Source organism: Mesitornis unicolor, unplaced genomic scaffold (assembly GCF_000695765.1).
Source record: "Mesitornis unicolor isolate BGI_N332 unplaced genomic scaffold, ASM69576v1 scaffold14614, whole genome shotgun sequence".
NCBI lineage: Eukaryota > Metazoa > Chordata > Aves > Mesitornithiformes > Mesitornithidae > Mesitornis > Mesitornis unicolor.
The window spans coordinates 18,026-37,540 of NW_010179506.1; the positions used below are offsets into that span (position 1 = coordinate 18,026).

The following is a 19,515-nucleotide window of genomic DNA, read 5'->3' on the forward strand; positions in this document are numbered from 1 at the left end:
AGGTTAATCGGTTTCTATAGCAGCGAACGCCCTCACTGAGCTTTCTGTGCTATGCAAAAGGCAGAGCTTTTAATCAAGAAGAGCTCTGAGACCTCTCGCAGTCTCCAGTCTGCTCTGCATCCGTTCCCAACTCTTACCTCAAACACTGCTAAGCCGAAAGGATGGCTCAGATCATCAACAGACGAGATCAGAACTTTTCTGTTGCTCCCATTGAAATCAATGCAGGACAGTGAATGCAATTTGGAGTCTACCCAGTAGAGACGCTGATTCAGCAAATCTGAGACGTGAAACACAATGAAGCAGAATCACACACAGCTCCTGCAACTCTTTTTCTCTTGCCCAGCATGTTTTTCCTGCTGGCAGCATGACTAATCTCTTTATTATTGCACTTTTTTTTAACACGAGTTCTGATTTTGAACTGGTGCCCAGATATGCTGGGGTAAAACCCTATAAATAAGATTAAACAGGAGGAACATTCTGTTGTGTGTGAGGAATGCCTGACTGACAGCTTTGTACAGCGAGTTGCTTTTGTTACCAGGAGGAGCAGGCCAGCAGCACTTCTGGGCTTCCCAGAGTCCCTCCATCAGGGCTTGAGCGAGAAGCTTCATCCCATCCCTCTGTTCCCCAAGGCTGTTCAGTCCTTGGGCTCCTGCTGGAGAACAACTGTGACCCCAGTGAAACACCTCTCTGAAGGAGCTGTGTGGTTTATACCTTTTCAGTGTAACCCACACACTAAGCAGCGTAAAGTGATGATCTTTCCAGGACCCAGAATGACAAAGATCCTTCTTCATCATCCTGGGCCCTGGAAACCGTTCCTGTGCTGCAGGCTGGGAACGCTGGTGGTGGGGACACCCCTGCCACAACCAGCCAGGTTTTGGGGAGGGTGCAGGCAAGAGTGGGAGGGAAGGATCCAATATGGTTCAGAATGCTAAGCACTGAATTTCTCTTCCTGGAGCAAAGTCATTCATTTTGGATGAGATTCACTAAACAGAATGCAAGCGGATGAGTGCCAACACAAAACAAGTTCTGTAATTAAACAAGTCATTAATTAATTTCTTAATTACTAAAGGATAACATTACTTGCTCACAGCAGCAGCACTTCAACACTACACAATGGTAGCAGCATTTTGTCCTACATCTTTATCATGGCCAGAATTTTCTTCTATAAAACCAAGCAGAGAACCTCACATCCATGTGGTGTCAAACACACATGGCTGTAACTCCGGGGGGCTGTCCCCTGCTGCCCCATAAGGGCAGGAAACCTCCTGTCCACTCCTGTGACTCGGTCCAGTGAAGTATCTCGACACTGCTTCTGAGACAGGGCCAGGGCCAGAGACGCTACCACCAGGGACTCTGCTGCTTCCTGGACTTCCAAAAGGTTGCTGCCAGCTCTGCATCCTCCCCCAGATTTCCCTCTGCTTTAAGGCACACCTAAAAGCAACTTGAAGCTCCTGCACTGTGAGGTTCTGACTGTGGCAAGACCTACTGCCCATGCTTGTCACCGAAACAACATCGCTTGCGTTGATGAGTGACAGAGCACTGCCAGGATTTGGGTGTGCAGCTGCCTTTGCACATCGACAATTTTGTTTTCCTGTTTAACAACAATACATTTCTATCAGCCACAGTGGAGGCCGTAGCTCTAATGTGGGCACTTACCAAGCGTGATGCCGTTTGGCCACTCAATGTTGTCAGTCACCAGCACTTGCCGCCCCGCGCCATTCAGGCCAGCTTTCTCGATCTTAGCTTTGTCTCCCCAGTCAGACCAGTACATGAACCTGAAAGAGAACAGTAAATTGGTAACACTGTAAGAGATCTGCACTATTCACCGGAGCAGGAGGTGCACTGTTCTCTCCTTAATACAGCAAAGCCCCTCAGCCACTTCAGTTGATTCCAACATGCACCTCCTGGGGCCACATTCTGTCCAGGATCAGGATGCAAAATGTCACCTTAATAACCCCACACAAACCATCTCCTGGTGTGTCTGCTACGTATGTGGACTCCGCTTATCCAAGTAGCCCACACACATGTCACAGACTAAATTTCCCAGCACAACCCATCAAACTCATGACCTGAACATTGTTTTCAGGATTAATAATGTATTTATTTCTATTTTCAGGACTTTCTTTAACAGCAGTGGCCTTCCAAAACAGCTGAAGCATCTCAGCAGTCTCATTTAAGTTCAATGATCTATCTTAGAGGGCAACTGTAAGTCTGGATGAGATGAGAACCACCCACAAGTTTGTAAGGGAGGCAGAAAGAGGACAGGAATGTCCCTGTTAGCGAAGGGAGCGTCTGTGGTCTTCACACCTACCTCCGCATGGGATCAACAGCAATGGCTCTTGGCTCACTGAGGTCGCTGTTGAAAAGCGTCCTCCTCCTGCTTCCATCCGCAGTGGCCACAGAGATGGTCTTGTTTCCAGAATCCGTCCAGTAGATATTCTTGTGAACCCAGTCTATTGCCAGGCCCTCCGGAGAGTTCAGCTGGCTGTCGATCAGAGTCACCTGCTCAGCTGTGTCACTCGCTTTGTCTATGTAGGCGCTGCAAGGACAGGACTCGTCACTGCGCTGTGCAGATGTGCAAGGCCTTGGATCTCCAACAGCTGATGCTGGGTAGCCCCATCCAACCCCACAGACAGAGTGCGCAGGCGCAGCAGCACAATTGACACAGAGAGCTTTACAGCTGCATGCTGCAGCCTTTGGCTGTCTCCTACCATGTGCTTTTGGTTGGCAGGCTTTTCCAGAGCAGGGAACTGTCATTTCAGTGTTCTACCTGCTTCCTGCTATAACGGTAAAGTCAGCAAAACATTTACCTTCAGGCAGGTTAACTTCAATAGCATGGATTCATTGATTTATGGACATCAGAAATATAATCTCCAGTGCCCTGATGAGCAGAGTTGAATTTAGTGTGCAAATAAACGTAACTTAAATTTATTGCAGAATACTGTGTAACTAACTATGATTTATCAAAGGAATTTGTGGAGCTGTACTAATTTGGCAAGTGATCTCATTAGATATAAGAAAATGTTCACTTAATATCAGTGGCAGCCTCAAAATCTTTCAAAACACTAATGAAAGGCAGCAGACTCCATATGGACGTTTCATAAATAACTCAGTGCTGCTTCTGCATGCACTCTGGCTGATTCTGCGCTGCTGCCCCTGCACCAATAGAAATTGCACGGAATGAACTGAAACGGAGTAATTCTGAGTTTGCATTCGTGTTTCTGAGAGCTTAGTCTAGCATAACTCTTAGAATAACTTGCTGCATCTTAAAACAGTTACAGAACAGGAGAGGGTTTCTGGCCCTTCCTGAACATTTTAAACGGCGAGGTGGTTTACGTCTCCTGTTCACTGTCCATCCTGCCTTCGGTCATGGAATACGGAGCTGAGCTCTCAAGTATCAGATCAGAGACTTGGAAACAAACGTCGAAAACCAAGGATTTTCGATGTTGTTTTATGGTCTGTGGCCCAGGCTGGGATGGCTACAAGGACTCAGCCTGGATTAACACCAAGCTACTGCTTCTTCACTGCAAGGAATGGTTTTGGTTTCTCTGTGACCCAACACCACATGAACGGTATCATCAGGGTCCTGCAGGGCATCTGACGACGTTCCCAAGACTCCTGTCATTTTAGTCTGATGAGCACCACGTTCTGACTATACAACTGCACACAGGTTGACTAATTCCTGCCCAGTGAAACAGCTGTGTCCTACACCTCCTGTCCACCGCTGCAGCGAGCTGCTGTGCTGGGCCCTCAGCGTGGCTCGCTGCACTGCTGGGGAAGCTGACAGAGGCTCTGTGGCTTTCAGAATAGGAGGGCTGCAGTACAGGTGACATCTCAATTCTCCCTGTATCTAAATACTATAAAATATCTTCTGACACCCCAATGGGAACATCACCTCGATAGGAGAGGATGTGGAAAGGCAAGTGAGGTGAGCAGTACGAAACATGGGATGTCCTGGCAGCAGTCACCTCCTGTACCACAGTTCTCACTCACTGTACAGACTGCTTTTCCCCAGAGGACTCCTGCAGGTGGAGTCCTGTTCTCTGCTGGAGGGACGTGGTGGCCTTCTGTTTAGAAGTGTTTGATATTAGGGATAGCAGTTATCTTGAACAGTAACATCAATTGTTAAGAAGTTATAATTGCACAGCTTGCTCTGCAGAAAAAGGTGGGACTTACAACAAAGCTAATTAAGAAAAATTCTGCTGTTTGGAAAGAAAAAAAAAAGGCTTGGTGTAGCCACGTTCAGGGTCCCCAGTGCCCCAAGGCATTCACTGCCAGAAAGCTACAGTAAGAGCAGCGTGTCTTGAATAATTCTCTATGTATGAACACAAAGCCCTTACCCACCCCTGCCTGTGCCTACAGAATCAGACACGGGGAAGGCAGTTTTCCTCTGAACCACCTCCCCACTTTCCAAGCCCCACAGGGCACCTGCCTGGCTACTCAGCTGCTTCTAACTCAGCACAGCCTGGGCAAATTTCCCTGCCAAAGGCATGGGAGCTACCACAGCCTGCAGAAACCCCGGCTTGGCTCCCACGCACTGAAACCAACCAAGCTTTACCTGATCATTAGCTAAAATCCAGAACAAATCACTGTAGAAGCTGCAATGGGGTGCAATAGCTATGCAAATCAGAATATACATGGGGAATTTTCAGCGCATAAATTAAATGTATTTTTGACTAGGCACACTCACAATCCCTGGTACTCAATACTGTGATGGATGCCATTAAAACAGCTGAAGGAGGAGGGAGAATGAGAATTACAGAGTGTGTGCTGTGGTCAAGTGGTGTAAATTTAAATCCAGTCTACCACAGACTACAGTGGGCAGCTGGTACCTGCGTTGCTACCGCCGTGCTCCCACCTTTTTCCTCCTTTGTGCTTTCAGATGCTACGTCCCTGGTGGTTTCACATACAGCAAGCACACAGCACAGCAGCAGTCGCACGCAGCACGGCTGAGCAATATTACGATTCAGTAAACAAGTCTACAGGTAATTGCACAAATGCAGCAGGACCTGGTATTGACGAAAAGCCTTCCTGTATTATCAAACCAGGTAACTGCACAAGCCCCTGACTCCTTGAAAAGCTTACAAAGAAGTCTGGGCCACAGCAGGTAATCAAGTAGGGGAAGTAAAACCCGCAGGTTCACTGTACCCCACGTTGTTTTCTGTACCCCTCAAGGGGTACGGACTGACCCACGGCTTTGGAAACGCACCAGAACATGCGTCCTCTCATGCCCCTCACCTGTAGATTTTCCGGTAGAACAAATCACACCAATATATTCTGTTTGTTGCCACCTCCACGTCCAGCGCCACCACATTCTTCAGCATGGGGATGATGCGAGAGTAGTCCCTTTTCACCAGGTCTATCTTGCGGACCTCGTGGCGATTAGTGAAGATCAGGTAAGGACTCTTGCCTACCACAGGGAAGAATTGCATTTGGCATTTTAGCAGCTGACCCAAGGGCCAGATTCAGTTCTCATTTCTCAGTGAATCAGTAACTGATACTTCTGCCTTGTAATGAAGCTTTACAGCACACCAGAAGCAAGTGTTAAATGGCTTGCAGAGGCAGAGCTATCACAGATGTGGAGGGCCACAGCAGCTCTCTGCTCACCAGAAGCACACTGGCTCCTGGTCTGCCCATTCTGCTGAGGCACAAACAAAACTCTGGGGAACGTCCTCACCTTCAGTTACACATCTTCCATACAAAATATATGGGCTGGATTTTGGTGACTCACGGCCAGAACAAGGAAGAGACAGCCCCCTGGGTTGTTTGGAGGGAAGGGAGGCAGCCAGACCTGAGCCACGGTAGAGCCACACCGACTCCAGCAAAGCCAGAACCGGATGCCAGGGAGGAATTTCAGACTGTCACGTACCTGCAGGTCTCACACAGCCCCCTGCGCACGTGGGCTCAGGGAGTCCACATCTCTTTTTTGTGGGGCCGGAGCCTGCAGCCTAGGTGCTGGCCATACTGCTACTGCAGTTGTAATCTCAGGCCAGCCCCGGCCAGAGCCTCTCAAGGAGCATAAAGTTGAATTTTCCAAGAGACAGGAGAGCAGGACACAGAGAAACCCAACAGCTACTGGTTTTTTTATTATTATTATTTTTAATTTCTTCCTTTTAATACTACTACTATTAAATATTTTTGCTGCACTGTTTTAAAGAACACCTGTCAAGAGACTTTCTTGTCTAGTTTCAGCTTCAAACAGCCAACTAGCGACTGAAACCTTGCTCCGTACACTGTTAAAATATTCCGATCTGCGTGATCAGTCGTTCTTGCCTAGAGACGCATCTGCTCTCACCGCAGCAGCTCTGTGCTGCTCGAAACGAAACGCCTTGCTTGCTCGTTTCCTTTTGTCTCTGTTCCCCCAGCCTCAGCCCCGCAAGCGTGTTTTCTTCTCGGAGTTGTGATGTTGAGCAAGCAGTTTAAGCGCCTGTGGGGTTGTCTTACCTACAGCTTTGCAGTTCTTGGACAGGGTGTCCATCTCGTATCCCTCGTAGCACTCACATTTGTAGTCCCCTTTGTAATTAATGCAGATCTGGCTACAAGCGTCTGGATTCTCACATTCATCTATGTCTGAAAGGAGTGTTTGAAACCCATCAATAACTTGAAATCAAACCATCTGTGATGGAGCAGTGCTGAAGTGCATATAATCACGTCTCTGTATGGTGAAACACAAGGGACTGCTGTTTGCATGTAAATTACCTCCACACGTTTTTTTATCCAGAAGCTTGTAGCCGGGCGGGCATTCACATTCGTAACCAATCTTCAAGTCTTTGCATATGTGTGAGCAACCACCGTTGTTCATGGAGCATTCATTAATACCTGGAAGGAACATACAGATTATCTATGATAAAGGAGGGCTTTTAATTGTAAGATTGAATCAAATTAAAAGAGGTCAGGGTACTTAAAGATTTCCCACATCTATCAGCTTCTGGGATCCAGGAGCCGGCCCCACAGAGCATACGAGTGACTTCACAGATAGGAAGCCATCACCGTACCACTTCCTTGCTCTCTGTTATCCCAAACCAACACTGTAGGATCATTTGGACTGAAAGCCAGTGACTAAATGCACAGGGAGCCCCGGGGACACAATGTCTGTGAAGCCCTGCATCTAATCCCATCAGAGAGCTGCTGCTTCGAGCAAGTCCTGTCAGATGTGAGGAACCTCCAAGGGACCTAAGGGCTCTCTCCAGGAGACTCCTTCCCCGCGCGCTGGTTCTTGTTGACTTTTCTGAACAGTCTCTGAGCTTTAATAATTCACGCTGGGGGACTCTCATGTCCCAGGGACCCGCTATTTTGAAATACTGTGCTATTTTCCCATCTAGCTCCAAGGAATGATCTCTGTGAAAATTCCTGAAGACACCACAGTACAGTCTGTCAGAGATTCTCCATTAGCACTGAGGCACAGCCCTCCCACAAACACCTCCCACACGACAGGCTCTGCTGGCAGCCTGCATCAGCCCGAGTGTGCCATGTATGAAGCACCAGCCCCCATCCTCTCCTGGGTCCCTGCTTAGTCCAAGGCCACCTCTCTGATCCTGCCTGCAAGTGCGGAAACGAAAAACAGACTACATGGATCCTTGCAACTAGAACTGAATGAGAGGTTGAGGAAAGCTGGTTTTCTGTCAGAAATAACATTTCCTGCTGTTGTAATTAACCTAAACAAGGTGAGGAGGAAGTCCTATCCCTAAGTAAGACTGCTGATCAGAAGCTGTGGGATTTCAGGGATAGTGGGCTCACTAGAACAGGCAAAACTTACTTTCTTCAATCTGTAATGCAATTTAAAGACATTAATTTCCTTTATCTCTTACTTCTTGCTTCCTTGCACACTGCAGGTGAGCAGTACAGCAGAGCCATTCACCCAGCGCTCTTGGAAGAAAATGGACACGATCACAAGGCAATTAAGTCAGCAGGACTACACCACGCCAGAAGAAACCCCATCTCAGCTCTGGGGTGCTTTCACCTTCCTGTCACCGACACACACCTTCAGATATCAATACATTATTAATAAAGAGGGTTCACTAGGTTCCAAGAAGGTGCCCACAGAGTCACACTGCGTGTTGTCACGTTCAGTGATGTTTATTAATGGGTATCACCTTCTCCTACGCTTGCATAGGCCCCTAGCAAACTGGGTCACAAACATGCACAACTGCTCTCTGCAAAATACTGCAGAGGCTGTTTCGACTGACAGGCAAACCCTCACTCAGCTGATTCCCCTGGTTTCAGAGGTGCTTTGTGGGATGGATTAAGAGGCTGGTTCACTTGCTGCACTTCTCAAGAGGAGGAGCCAGGAGGAGCCAGGCAGAGACATGAGCTCCTTCTCTTTCTGCTGGGCAACTGCTGCCCATTACTCAAATTTCAGCAGTATATTCACTGCCTGCCTAAAATAAGACATGTGATGTTCTGCCTTCTGCCATGCTTTTTGGGGGAATCTCAGGAGGGCACTGCAGTGTCTAGCACATAGCTAGACAAACCAAGATAAGGAGCGTGTCCTGCATCTCCTGCCTTCTGTGTGGCTTACTTGTGGGTGGGCATTACATCCACGGGAAATCACACCATTCTGTACTCTTAAAGATCCACGTTTCCTTTAGGGGCTACTTACTGCTCAGCTTCCTAACTCAGACCACACCAAGTCAGCCATGGCACCACTGTAAGGTTGAGCACCCAGTCCAGCTGTGCCGTGCCACTGCCCAGTCTCCTGAGACAAACTGGGCTGCCAGCTTTGTTGGGAGACCTCCACAGACAGACAAGTTGCAACACCCACTCAGAAAGACAGGGAGATGTGGGTTAGTGTGGAAGAAAGCAAGGGCATACCGAAAGCATACGGTACGAGCATCCTCACTAGGCATGCACATACACTTGTCTGATACAGAGGAGAGCCTGACAGCTCTTCCCAAATGTGAGTTATTTAAGAGGCAAGCACTGGGCTTCGTGCTACTGGTGCTCCATGATGTCAAGGAAAGAGATGCCTGATTGAGACATTTCTGCACTGGGGAAAAAACCAAGTGTGTTTGAGTAACGCTCCAGACTGGGGCTGGTGCCCGCAGTGCTCAGTGGGAGAGGTGAGAGAGGGACTGCCCTGAAGAGTGGCACAGCTCTCCGGCCTGGGCTTCCCACTCTGCTGACACTGACAGCCCTAGAGCAGACCCAGGCCTCGTGTCTTGCTCAGAGCTGGCAGGACACTGCAGAGAGCAACCTGCTGTCGTTTCTAAGGGAAGCAGCAACAACATGTAAAGCTCAGAAGTGGTTAAAGTCATCTCTCAGTGACTGCTGCGACTCTGTTTTCACCTTCAAAGCATGCTCCCAATGCTACTTTTTTACGATGTTATCATCATCTCACAAATCAATGACCACTTAGGCAACGAGGCTAAATAAAGTGGTCTGTGCTGTGGAGGACACCAGTATGTGAGGAGAGGGGGAATTCCTGGTTCCTAGTCCCATGCTCAGTTCATACATCCCTCCAGGAGTACAAGCCGAGCTGAGAAGGGCACAGTTCAAACTTGCAGATGATCAGACGAAGCTACTAATTATATTCATATGAAGGGTGACGAGAGAATAAAGGCAAGGAAAGAGAAGCAGAGTGAGAAATAGCATTAGCAGCTACATGTGGTTACACTCAAAGCTGTGAGCACCAGATGGAGGAGAGGGGAAGCAGTTACAACAGGAGCAACACGTAGAAGGCAAGTACTGTACCACATTCTTTCAGAGGCTCGTCAGACCAGTCCCTGCAGTCTCTATGTGAATCGCACACTTTGCCTCCGTCAATGCACTCTCCACTCTTACACTGAAACTTGCTGGGACTTTCACATGCTGACTCTGTCATGGCGGGCAAGAGAGGAAAGCAACTAAGTTAGACGAGGCTCATGACAACAAAAAGCCTGACATAAAGCTTCAAGAGGGTGTCATTAGCAGAAATGGGATGGGATTAAGCAAATGAACATTAAGCCCGAGTATCATGCAAGGAACGTTTTTCAAGACGTGCAGCCTGCCTGGTCAGCACAATCATCTCTCCCAAGCAACCCCACGGCCAGAACGGCTTAAAACTCTCTACAGGAAGCAGTCTGCCACGGCCCAGAGGAGCAGCCCAGGCCTCTTCCCTTTCCAGTGGCCATGCAGCTCTTGCAGGCTTACACCGTGGAGCACGAGGAGCGCAGGGCTTGTCTGCACCTACCTTGGACGCAGCCTGCTTCGTCGCTGTTGTCAGGACAGTCGTGCACCTTGTCACACTGCTTTGCTCCGTGGATGCAAGTCCCATCGCCACACTGGAACTCATCTGGCCGGCAGGTCACCAGAGCTTTAAGACAACACGTTCAAACGTTAGCCACGCAGGACCTGAACCTTCTGTGCTGTGCCTTTCAGCCACGTACCTCTGGCACTGCTGGGGTTTTGCGCCCTTTGTCAGCAAACGGCACTGAGCATCGGCTGCTTCCACCACAGCAACAGAAGCAGCAGCTGCCTCGGCTGCTGTTCTGTGCCCTTCTGCCATCCCAGCTCACCCTCTACGTCCCCGGGGAAAAGAGGCCCAAAGCCTGTATGAGCACATCTAGTCAAAAGAGAATCAGTGCAGGCAGTGAAGCTTCTCAAGTGATACACAAGAAAGCAAGTGGGCAGCAAAACTATCAGCTGTGGAGCCCCACTGGGGTCTTCAGTCTATGTGAGAGGCCAGGCTGCTTTCCAGCTAGGAGTGTAGAGTGACACTGGGTAGGCAACTGCTCCTCACCTACCCTTCCTTCAGAAAAAAATATATTTAGATATATTTCAAAACATGTTCAGGCTAAGGGGATGGGCAAGAGACATATATTGATATAGTGACTCCCTCTGCCAAAGCCAATGTGGTCACACTAGGTACGAAGGTAGCATCACAGACATGATCATTTAGGTTACTAAATGCCCATGAGCTAACAGACCACTGGAAGGCAGAAGAGCTCCACTGCAGCTTGATGGTTCCTGGGGTTACAGGCCAAAAAATCCACAGTGTCAGGCCAGGCTTCAAGCCTGAAGCTCATTTGCCCAGGTCAGATTATTACAGATCTGATGAACAGCAAAGCTGGGGCAAAAATAACAGACAGTTGCATTGACCATACTAAAAGCAGCCATGTCCCCCTTCCTAAGGCTACACCACGTGAGAAACCTCCCTGGGAGCTGGGACTTGCACTGACAAAGAGTATGGGGTACAGGCACTCGATCGCCAGATGAGGGCTGCAGCCTGTAGTTCACTGGCCAAACAGGCTCCTCACTCCAGGGACATGGGATGCAGCTGACTTCTGAGCAGCCCATCTTACAGATGTTTTCTTAAAATCCTATTAAGGCATTGCACCCAGGAGAGCTCTTGATTCCAGCCTTTCCATCTTGCTGATTGCATCCTGGTATCCTGTGACAGAAAATCACTGCCTCTGAATAGCTGGGGGAGGTCAGCACTAATGTTACTGCATGGGAGGCAAGAGCTACGTGGCAGAGCTTCCTTGACAATTTGACAAACAGGTCCTAATACAAAAATCACTACTTTCGGATAACCCAGGAGGAACCACAGACTAGCATCGATATCACAGAGTATTAGCTGCACAGGGGCTCAGCGTTATTGGTGTTTGCATCCCACAGGATGCAGGATCCAGACTCACAACGGCTTCACTGGACTTGGCTCCAGTGCATCGTCAGCCAGTGAAGGGCACCAGCAATGGGAAAAGCCACAACTGCAGGGCTGGAGGGGGAAGGGAGAAATTCTGCCTTTCGAAACACACAGTATTCACATGAGCAAAGTTTGGAAGTAGCACTGCTCCTTGGAGAGGAAAGCCATATGCACTATATTCATAAAAAGCTGCAAAGCAAGGAAAAAATTGCAAGCAATAAGCATAGTTATGGGACCAGCTGTGTCGCCACATTTCAGCTAATAAACCCAGGCACAGAAATGGGAAACCTCGGTGGGACATCTGGGACAGCAGCTCCAAACCAAGTACGTGGGAACTGCTGCTCCAAACGGAGAAAACGGAAGGAAAGGAGGAAATGAGGCTGTGGTCTGGGACGACCGCAGCGCATGGATCTGGAAGTGGCACTGAGAGCTGCTGCAGGGAGGCAGAGGCACTGCAGCTTGAACCCTTCCTGCCATGTACAACCACCTGCCTGGAAAAGCCCAGATGATGGAGAGACCACCATCATCCAAGGCAATCCCAACCTCTTCCAAGGTAAACCTTGGCCGTTGCAGTGCTTTTCCCACTGTCTGGCTGAAAATTCCCTTGCTACGATAATTTCTTGTCTGTACCCCTAACGTGAAAAACTTTACTTCACCTTTTCTGTAGCAACGTCTGTATGTAGAGATAGGAAAGGATGGTTCTCCATTTGTTACTAGAAGTATTAATGCCCCACAAAAATAATGTAATGAAAGCCAACGGTGGTCTTGTCTTTCCTGGAGCAGGAACAGGTCTCCAGTTCAGCAAGTAAATCTGCATGACAACAGCTACAGATTTGGAAGGCAGCCAATACAAAATGTACTACTCGGCCTCAATTGTAATCTTCAAAGCTCTTCTAGAAAGCAGTTAGAGCTAGATGCTAAGAATAGAAAGGTTTCTAATCCTAAAACAAATAAAAAGAATAATTTTGCACGAGCTGTGAAGACAATGCTGCCCAAGCACCACGAGACAGAGAAAAATGACAGCACAGCTCCTAGCTCGCTTGCTACAAGGACTGCAAAACACAGATGTGGGACTACACAATATTACTGCACAGAGCTTTTCCTTCAAGAAGAGGAGACAGAAGTTTGGGGACCAGGCTTGGTTTCCTGGCTCATTTCTCACTGCAGCAGAGCTGTGGAAGTTCAGACCTCTGAGGAATGGCCCCTGCACCTCTTAACAGCCATCCAAAAAGAGCAGATACAGTAACAACTGTTACTGATCACAAAGATATCCAAATCTATACACAGCATTTATCTCTTTTGGTGCATTTTTCGGTAGGAGGAGAGAGAATGCCATGTTTATACCTGGCCTGGAGAGCGTAAGTTTGAGGGGAGAGGGCCAGGAACTTTGTTATCCCAAAGCCAGGGCACAAACCCCTCTCGGCATCCGCGGCAGAGCTGACAGCAGGTTGCCACCAGGGCCAATCCAAAGCAGAGCAATATCCCAAGGAGAGGGAAGAGGTGTGCTGTTTATTTGCACAAGATGTTCAGAAAATTGCTGTGCTATTTTGAGGGGCTTAAACCAGTGAAATCTCAGCAGTTTTACAGCCATCTTCTCTGCTCTGCAAATCAAACATGAAACAATTTACCAAAGCCCTGCTAAATTAACAGGAGGGCTCAAACAGACACACTTCCTGATTGCAAATACTGGGCACAAAGCTGTATTGCTCAAATTCAGGAGCTATATTCCAGATTCCAAGTCTGAGCCTGTGTTTCTTTTGTCTTCTGTTCTGGGTTATTATTATTTTTTTCCCTCTAAAATGAACTTAATCTCAAAAAAACCCCCAGCATTTGCAAAAACGCACCCATCCCATTTAATAGATGAGGAGACAGCAGCACAGAAGTGTGAGGTCAGGTCTCACGGGATCTGTTTTCTGGCTGTCAGCTGTAAGCAGTACTTCTTCTCTTTCCTGGATGCCCTGATGCAAGTCGCAAAGGACATTTTAAAATATAACCACTCCAGATTTGGAGACTGATAAATCCAACCTAATGCTTACTTCATAAATATACATACATGTTTGAATATATATATACCAAGGGAAAGAAACCCGACCACTCAATGTTCTCACAGCTTTCCTGAAATGATTCATTCCCTCCTATTTTCTGTCTCGCTGCCAACCCCTGTTCACCAATTGTCACCCTTCATCTCTGCTCTACTCATTTATCACCCCAAAATGATTATAACAAACGACTGGTGATGGCCTCGTGACATTTTTTTAAAGCATTAGATCCCATCACTCTATTTTATGCAAGGCAAACCCCATATGATTCCCATTTGCGAGAGAAGACGCAGTGCTGGTACCTGCAGTTTTAATCAAGTCAAACCCAGTGGTACTTGTGCCATCCCTGTTGCTAAGGGGATGAAGCAGTGTCATACACCTGTAACTCTCTGCGTGCCATGCAATACTGATCTCAAACACAGAATTTCTGGGGAAAAAAAGACAAAGGTCAATCCGTAAATTCTTCAGTCCAACAGATGAACAGCGATGCTGTGGTTCCAGAGCTCTCAAATGTCACTTTCTCACTGCAGGCATGTGGCCCCAAGCAAGAGCTGCATTTAGGATGGGGAATCGACATGGGTTTTGACTCTGGCCCAGTTGACCAGTCAGCCATATGAGCACACAGTGCCCCAGGTCCTCTCCTGGCTACTACCTTATGAGACTCCCTTCCCTGCGATGTGAACAGCAGCAGGATTACGCACCGCTGCGGCACTGGGGCCATTCCCAGTTTGTGTGGCTGTAAAGGGCAGGACCGGGCACCCCGTACAGAAGAGCACTGCAATAGCTAAAACTTGGAATCCCACTGTTTCCTGGTCCACAGGACTGAAAGCAGCAGAAGAGGTTCACATGCTCATTTCTCCTGGGCAGATAAGCTGCACATTGTGCTCTACTGAGCCCCACTGGGAAAAGCCCTCAGGCCCTACATCTCCACTAGTCAGAGATATAATTGTCTCAAGTCACTTCTGCCACGTTTCCTCCTTCCTCCACTGGCTGTCAGCACTGTGCTGTGCTGCAGCAGTGCCCAGCTGTGGCCTCTGCCCCAGGGCACGGCCCTTGGAGTATCTGGAGATGCTCCTTGGTGAAGATGCTCTGTAGCTGAGCGATGCTGTCTGAGCTGTGCTCCTTTTGGGCCTCCTGTCTCAGCAGTCCAAGCTTAGCTGGATATTGCTGGTGTCTGTCAGATCAAGGACAGAAGCTGGGGAACAGAGCGCTCCCTCTGCGTCAGCGAGGTACATGGGCACAGTCTCACTCCTCTCACTCAGCAGAGTGTCAAAGTAAATGGGGGCTGTAAAAGACTTTAAATAATTCCTTTCAAGTTGAATAACGGGGCTTGAAGTTTCATCCGAAAGAGCCATGTGTAAGCTGCTCCCCTCTTTCACCACTTGGAAACAGATGTGTTTCCCTCTTCCGAGTTGTCTAAACCCAGCCATCCTGACAGAATGCAACCAGTGGGACAGAGGCCAGTTCTGCTGGGAGTCCCCGTGCTGGTTCTTCGCCTGTGTTAGTAATGCAGGCCTAGCCACCGCCTCTCGATTCGGAGGGGATGCGAGTACAGGATTGTCTGCAGGAGGCCCCAGAATGAAAACAGGCACCAAACACCACAGGCTGTCCCAGCTAGCAGTGCACATCTCCACTGGGCATGCTCCTGCCTGGCTCTATTACAGTCACTTCATACTGAAATGCATGTCAGGAACCAACTTTGTCTCCTGACTCCACTGTCCCTGTGATGTCCCTCCTGTATCACCTTCTTGGAGACGAAGGAAAAGACACCCTACCCAATCCATCCCTACTCAGAAGGGGGTTGACAGTGACGATATCCTTGTACCCAGCAGTCACAGCTGCTCTCTTCTTAACAAAACACATTGGGCTTCTCCTACTCTGCTCTCATCTCTCTTTTAAAAGAGTGCTTGGCTCTTTTAAAGGCACAGCAGCTCCAGGGTAACCTGTGGCTCATCGCCCTGCTCTCCTGCAGTGTAAACTGTAATGTCCACAACTTCCTATGTCCTCCTCCTCTTGCTAAAGAAGCCGCTGAATTTACATCTGCCTCTCTACCTAGAAGGGAGTCTGATCCCCCACTCCTTGAAGGGCTCTCCCACACAGCTCCTCTGAGATCAGTCTGGACTCAGAGCTGTCAGGGATGTGAAAAGGTGGTGCTGGCAAAAGTGGTTAATTTTCTTAGATACCTTTGCAAAAATGTTTTGTTTCTGCAGCTGGTTGCTGCCTTCTGCCCCAGAGGCGGCCCAATGTCAGAGCTGCTTAATACATACAGCTATGTAAATATTTTATTTCAATCTTGTGATTATGAATATTTTAGCAAAACATTTTGCTCTCATTGTCTTCTCTCTCTCTCCCTCCTCAGGTAAGTGACCAGCTTGAACACTTTAGTGGCTAAAAATGGATGAAACATTCAAAACACCACGCACATCAACACCACCATGTTAAATGCATAAAGCCAGCTGAAAAGAAATCCATTATTTATCAGCTCTGTGCCTTTATCAAGCCAAGCTCAAAGTGCATTTCAAACTGGATTCTTCAGAGGTGCTACTCTTGACTGCCTTGTTCTGTGTACTCTAACTTCAGAGGTAGGAAATTAATTAATTTCTTTTCTGCTGATCATATATTCCCTTTAGCGTTGCGGCTTCTAACCCGAAGGCTGTGACCCCACCATGCAGCCTGAGGGCTTTGAGCATTTTTCCCATTTTCCATTCCTTGTGTTTTCAGTGAAACAGGTCTCTTCTTAGGCATGGTATCATCTTGCCCCTCCTCTCTGAATCCTCAAGAAAAAAGCATGAAAGGAGTCCGGAATACACCTGACCCTGCTCGGCTGGGCACCCAGCCATGCCATTTGGGACACAAATGCTCCTTGTCAGGCACATAGCTGCTGCGCAGACATCAAAGACTCGCCTTAAAACGCAGCCCGCGGCAGCCCTCTGACCCCTCTGGCCCACAGAGGAGAGCCCTCAGCCCTGCCCCAGCCCTGCAGACACTCACGGCAATCCTGCTCATCAGACTTGTCCTTGCAGTCCTCGTCCCCATCACACTTCCAGTTCAGGTGGATGCATTCCCCGTTGCCGCACTGGAACTCATGAGCCGCGCAGGTGTTGAGGGCCTTGGCGTCGTAACCGCACTTCTCTACGGACTCGTCCGAGTGGTCCTCGCAGTCTGGCTGGTTATCGCACACCCACAGCTCTGGGATGCACACGCTGTTGTTGCACTGGAACTCATTGGGGTTGCAGGTCAGGGGGGAGCACTTTCTTTCATCGCTGCCATCCCCGCAGTCGTTGTCACCGTCACACACGAAGATGATGGAGATGCACGATTTGTTACTGCACTGGAACTCATTGGGAGAGCAGGCTTGGGAAGAAAAACAAACAGGTGAGCTAGGAGGTCTCCAACCTGCCCCTCACCGCTGTGCCAGCTTCAGCACATCAGGAATGTCGAGACAGGGGGAGAAAAGCATTACCTTGGCTGTCCTGACCCAAGACATTTTTCCCAATGGCAAACTACACGGCAAGAAGCAGGTGAAGACACAGCGCTCACCTGCCCAGCTGTGCCACTGACTGCATCCTATGGCACAACCGGGGGGAGACCAATGGCTCTTCCCAACTGCCCCTTTGGGCCACGGGCAGCCCTGACGAAGAAAGGCAGGGCTGCAAGAACTGAAGGCAAGAAAAGTGGAGGGGCAGCTGCAGCACTGCCCTGGTGTCGAGGCAGGAGCGGCCAGGCAAGCCCTGGTGTATGGGGTGACAGCACGGGTGGCTGGGGGTGCTGGTGGCCTCGCGCAGCGCTTCGTTTCTCTCCGCGCTGACATTACCAGCTTCCTGACTTTTACAAGCACAGAATCAGGTTTCAGGATTTCACAGTGTGCCTGGTTTTGGACATATTAAGTGGGATGTGTAGGGTAAATATTTAGTGAGTCGAGCATCAATTTAGCTGCAATCTGCCAGTAAGGCCCGTTACAACACACTGAATGCCTTCCCTGGAAATCACAACTCAACATTAACATACAAATGAGGCGTTTGTCAGATTGGAAGCTAGTGGAGTGCTCTCCTCTGCAAGCCTAATGGATAGCTGAACCAGAGAAGCCTGCTCAAATTAAACTTTCAGGTACTCCAACAACGTGCACTGTACAGTCACTTTACTTCATCAACGGACGGGGGAATAGTGGAAGAAATTCGCGGTAAGTACTTTTAGGTAGTTGCTTACAAAAGAAATCTGTTCCTGCAGAATCTGCAAGCATCTACAGGAAAGCTGTGGCTTTGATAAATTACAATACACATATACAAACAAATAACAACAGGCTTAAAAAAATAATTACACTGCACTTGAGAGTCTTTTGGTCTTCAGAAGCAGAACTATTTACTGCCCTATCTGCAGAGCCCCTACGAAAAACCACACAGTTCAGATGGCACCGATCACTGCAATGGCAAGTGCCTCTGGAAAGCAGCAGAGTCTCTGTAGAAGAGCTGTCCTACCCCAGCTCCCAGCCAACAACAAGAACCCGGTGGTATCCCACTGAAGTATTATGTTGGAAGTATTAACCTCGGAATGAAACTCTATTTAACTAGCAATTGTACACTGATACTCATTTACATTCTAGCTTGCAAAGTTGCTGGGCTCTCTGTTAACCTTAGCAGCCTGTAGCTTTATATCAGAGTGTGACTATATGTGTGTGTGTGTATATATACACACATATATATAAATATATATATATACACATTTCTCCCCTCCTGCCCTGTGCTCTGTCCCATTTAGTCCCAGGTTCTCCAGATGTTACTCTATCTACCAGAGCAGCAATCTGCCTAAATAGAAGAAACAGAGGTTTGCCTTCCTTGGTGCGATTCTACCATGCGCTGGCTGTGACCCAAGCTCCCTCCCGCAGGGATAAACGTTGCAGCGAATCCCAGCTGCTGTGTGCCCAGCCTGACATCAATAACTAAATACAACAGAGCGCAGCCTCCAAAGGAGCACCCAGTGTTGGACACCAAAGTACCAGCTGGTCCAGGTGCTCATGCGCCTTCTGTACTCAATATTTTGGATATAGAGAGATGCCCTCAACAGGTAACTCCTGCCACCTACCTTGGGATCACAACCGTCCCTTGGCAGGGCTAATATTTCTGCTCTCCAAACAGAGGGAACCAAGATCAGACAACTGATATTAGGAGATGAATCCTTCTCATAAGGACCTGAAATATGAGCACATTCTGGTGGAGAAGCATCTAAAAAAAATCTCTTTTGCACGGCAGAATTGAGACCATTGAAATGCTCCACCTTTCACTCAAATTCTGCACTTTTTCTTCACTGAGCATACTTTTCTAGCCTTACCCCGTAACCAGAAATAATCTATTAACCCTACTGACTGCCACACAGCTGTACAACCTGCCATTCTCTTCAGCTGATGCAGAATATGAAACAGCCAAGTGGAAATTTAAGGTAACACTTACAGTCTTACCAATCTATTTAAAAAAGAAAGAGAGAAACAGGAATGTCTAGGGCTATGTGCAGGTTCTGTAACAGATCAAGGCTGAGAAGAAGGAATTGCTTTTCTGGCATTATTTTGACGACTCTCAGAAACAGATCAGTGAGCAGAATTTTGCAAAGTCCTTTGATCCCTAATTTCTGGGCAAGGTTGTCATGATTTGCACACTCCAAATGTGCATTAATTTCCTTTCCCCCAACCGTAATGAGCCCATCTACTCTCCCTTGTTGTTCCCTTCTGTCTATACACGTTTCCCTTCAGAAATCTGCTGCACAGGCAAATTAGCAATTGATAAACACGTGTGTGGGATACAGACAATGGAACTTTGCACAAAAGCTCCTCCCCTGCACCTACAAATCCCAGTACAGATATAA

The 19,515-nt window shown here is 48.3% G+C and overlaps 1 protein-coding gene across 1 annotated transcript in view; it reads right to left on the reverse strand.

Moving 5' to 3' along the window:
* The window catches only part of LRP8 (low density lipoprotein receptor-related protein 8, apolipoprotein e receptor), a gene marked incomplete at its 5' end in the record, with an annotated part of 24,892 nt that extends 7,727 nt beyond the window's left edge, over nucleotides 1-17,165 (reverse strand). The window contains 10 exons of the mRNA XM_010182810.1: nucleotides 138-277; nucleotides 1,657-1,775; nucleotides 2,312-2,539; nucleotides 5,239-5,410; nucleotides 6,445-6,570; nucleotides 6,700-6,819; nucleotides 9,691-9,813; nucleotides 10,169-10,291; nucleotides 16,654-17,016; nucleotides 17,126-17,165. Coding sequence (XP_010181112.1) covers nucleotides 138-277; nucleotides 1,657-1,775; nucleotides 2,312-2,539; nucleotides 5,239-5,410; nucleotides 6,445-6,570; nucleotides 6,700-6,819; nucleotides 9,691-9,813; nucleotides 10,169-10,291; nucleotides 16,654-17,016; nucleotides 17,126-17,165 — 1,554 coding nt within the window. The remainder of the gene's footprint in view (nucleotides 1-137; nucleotides 278-1,656; nucleotides 1,776-2,311; nucleotides 2,540-5,238; nucleotides 5,411-6,444; nucleotides 6,571-6,699; nucleotides 6,820-9,690; nucleotides 9,814-10,168; nucleotides 10,292-16,653; nucleotides 17,017-17,125) is intronic.
* Between the last annotated feature and the right edge of the window lie 2,350 nt (nucleotides 17,166-19,515).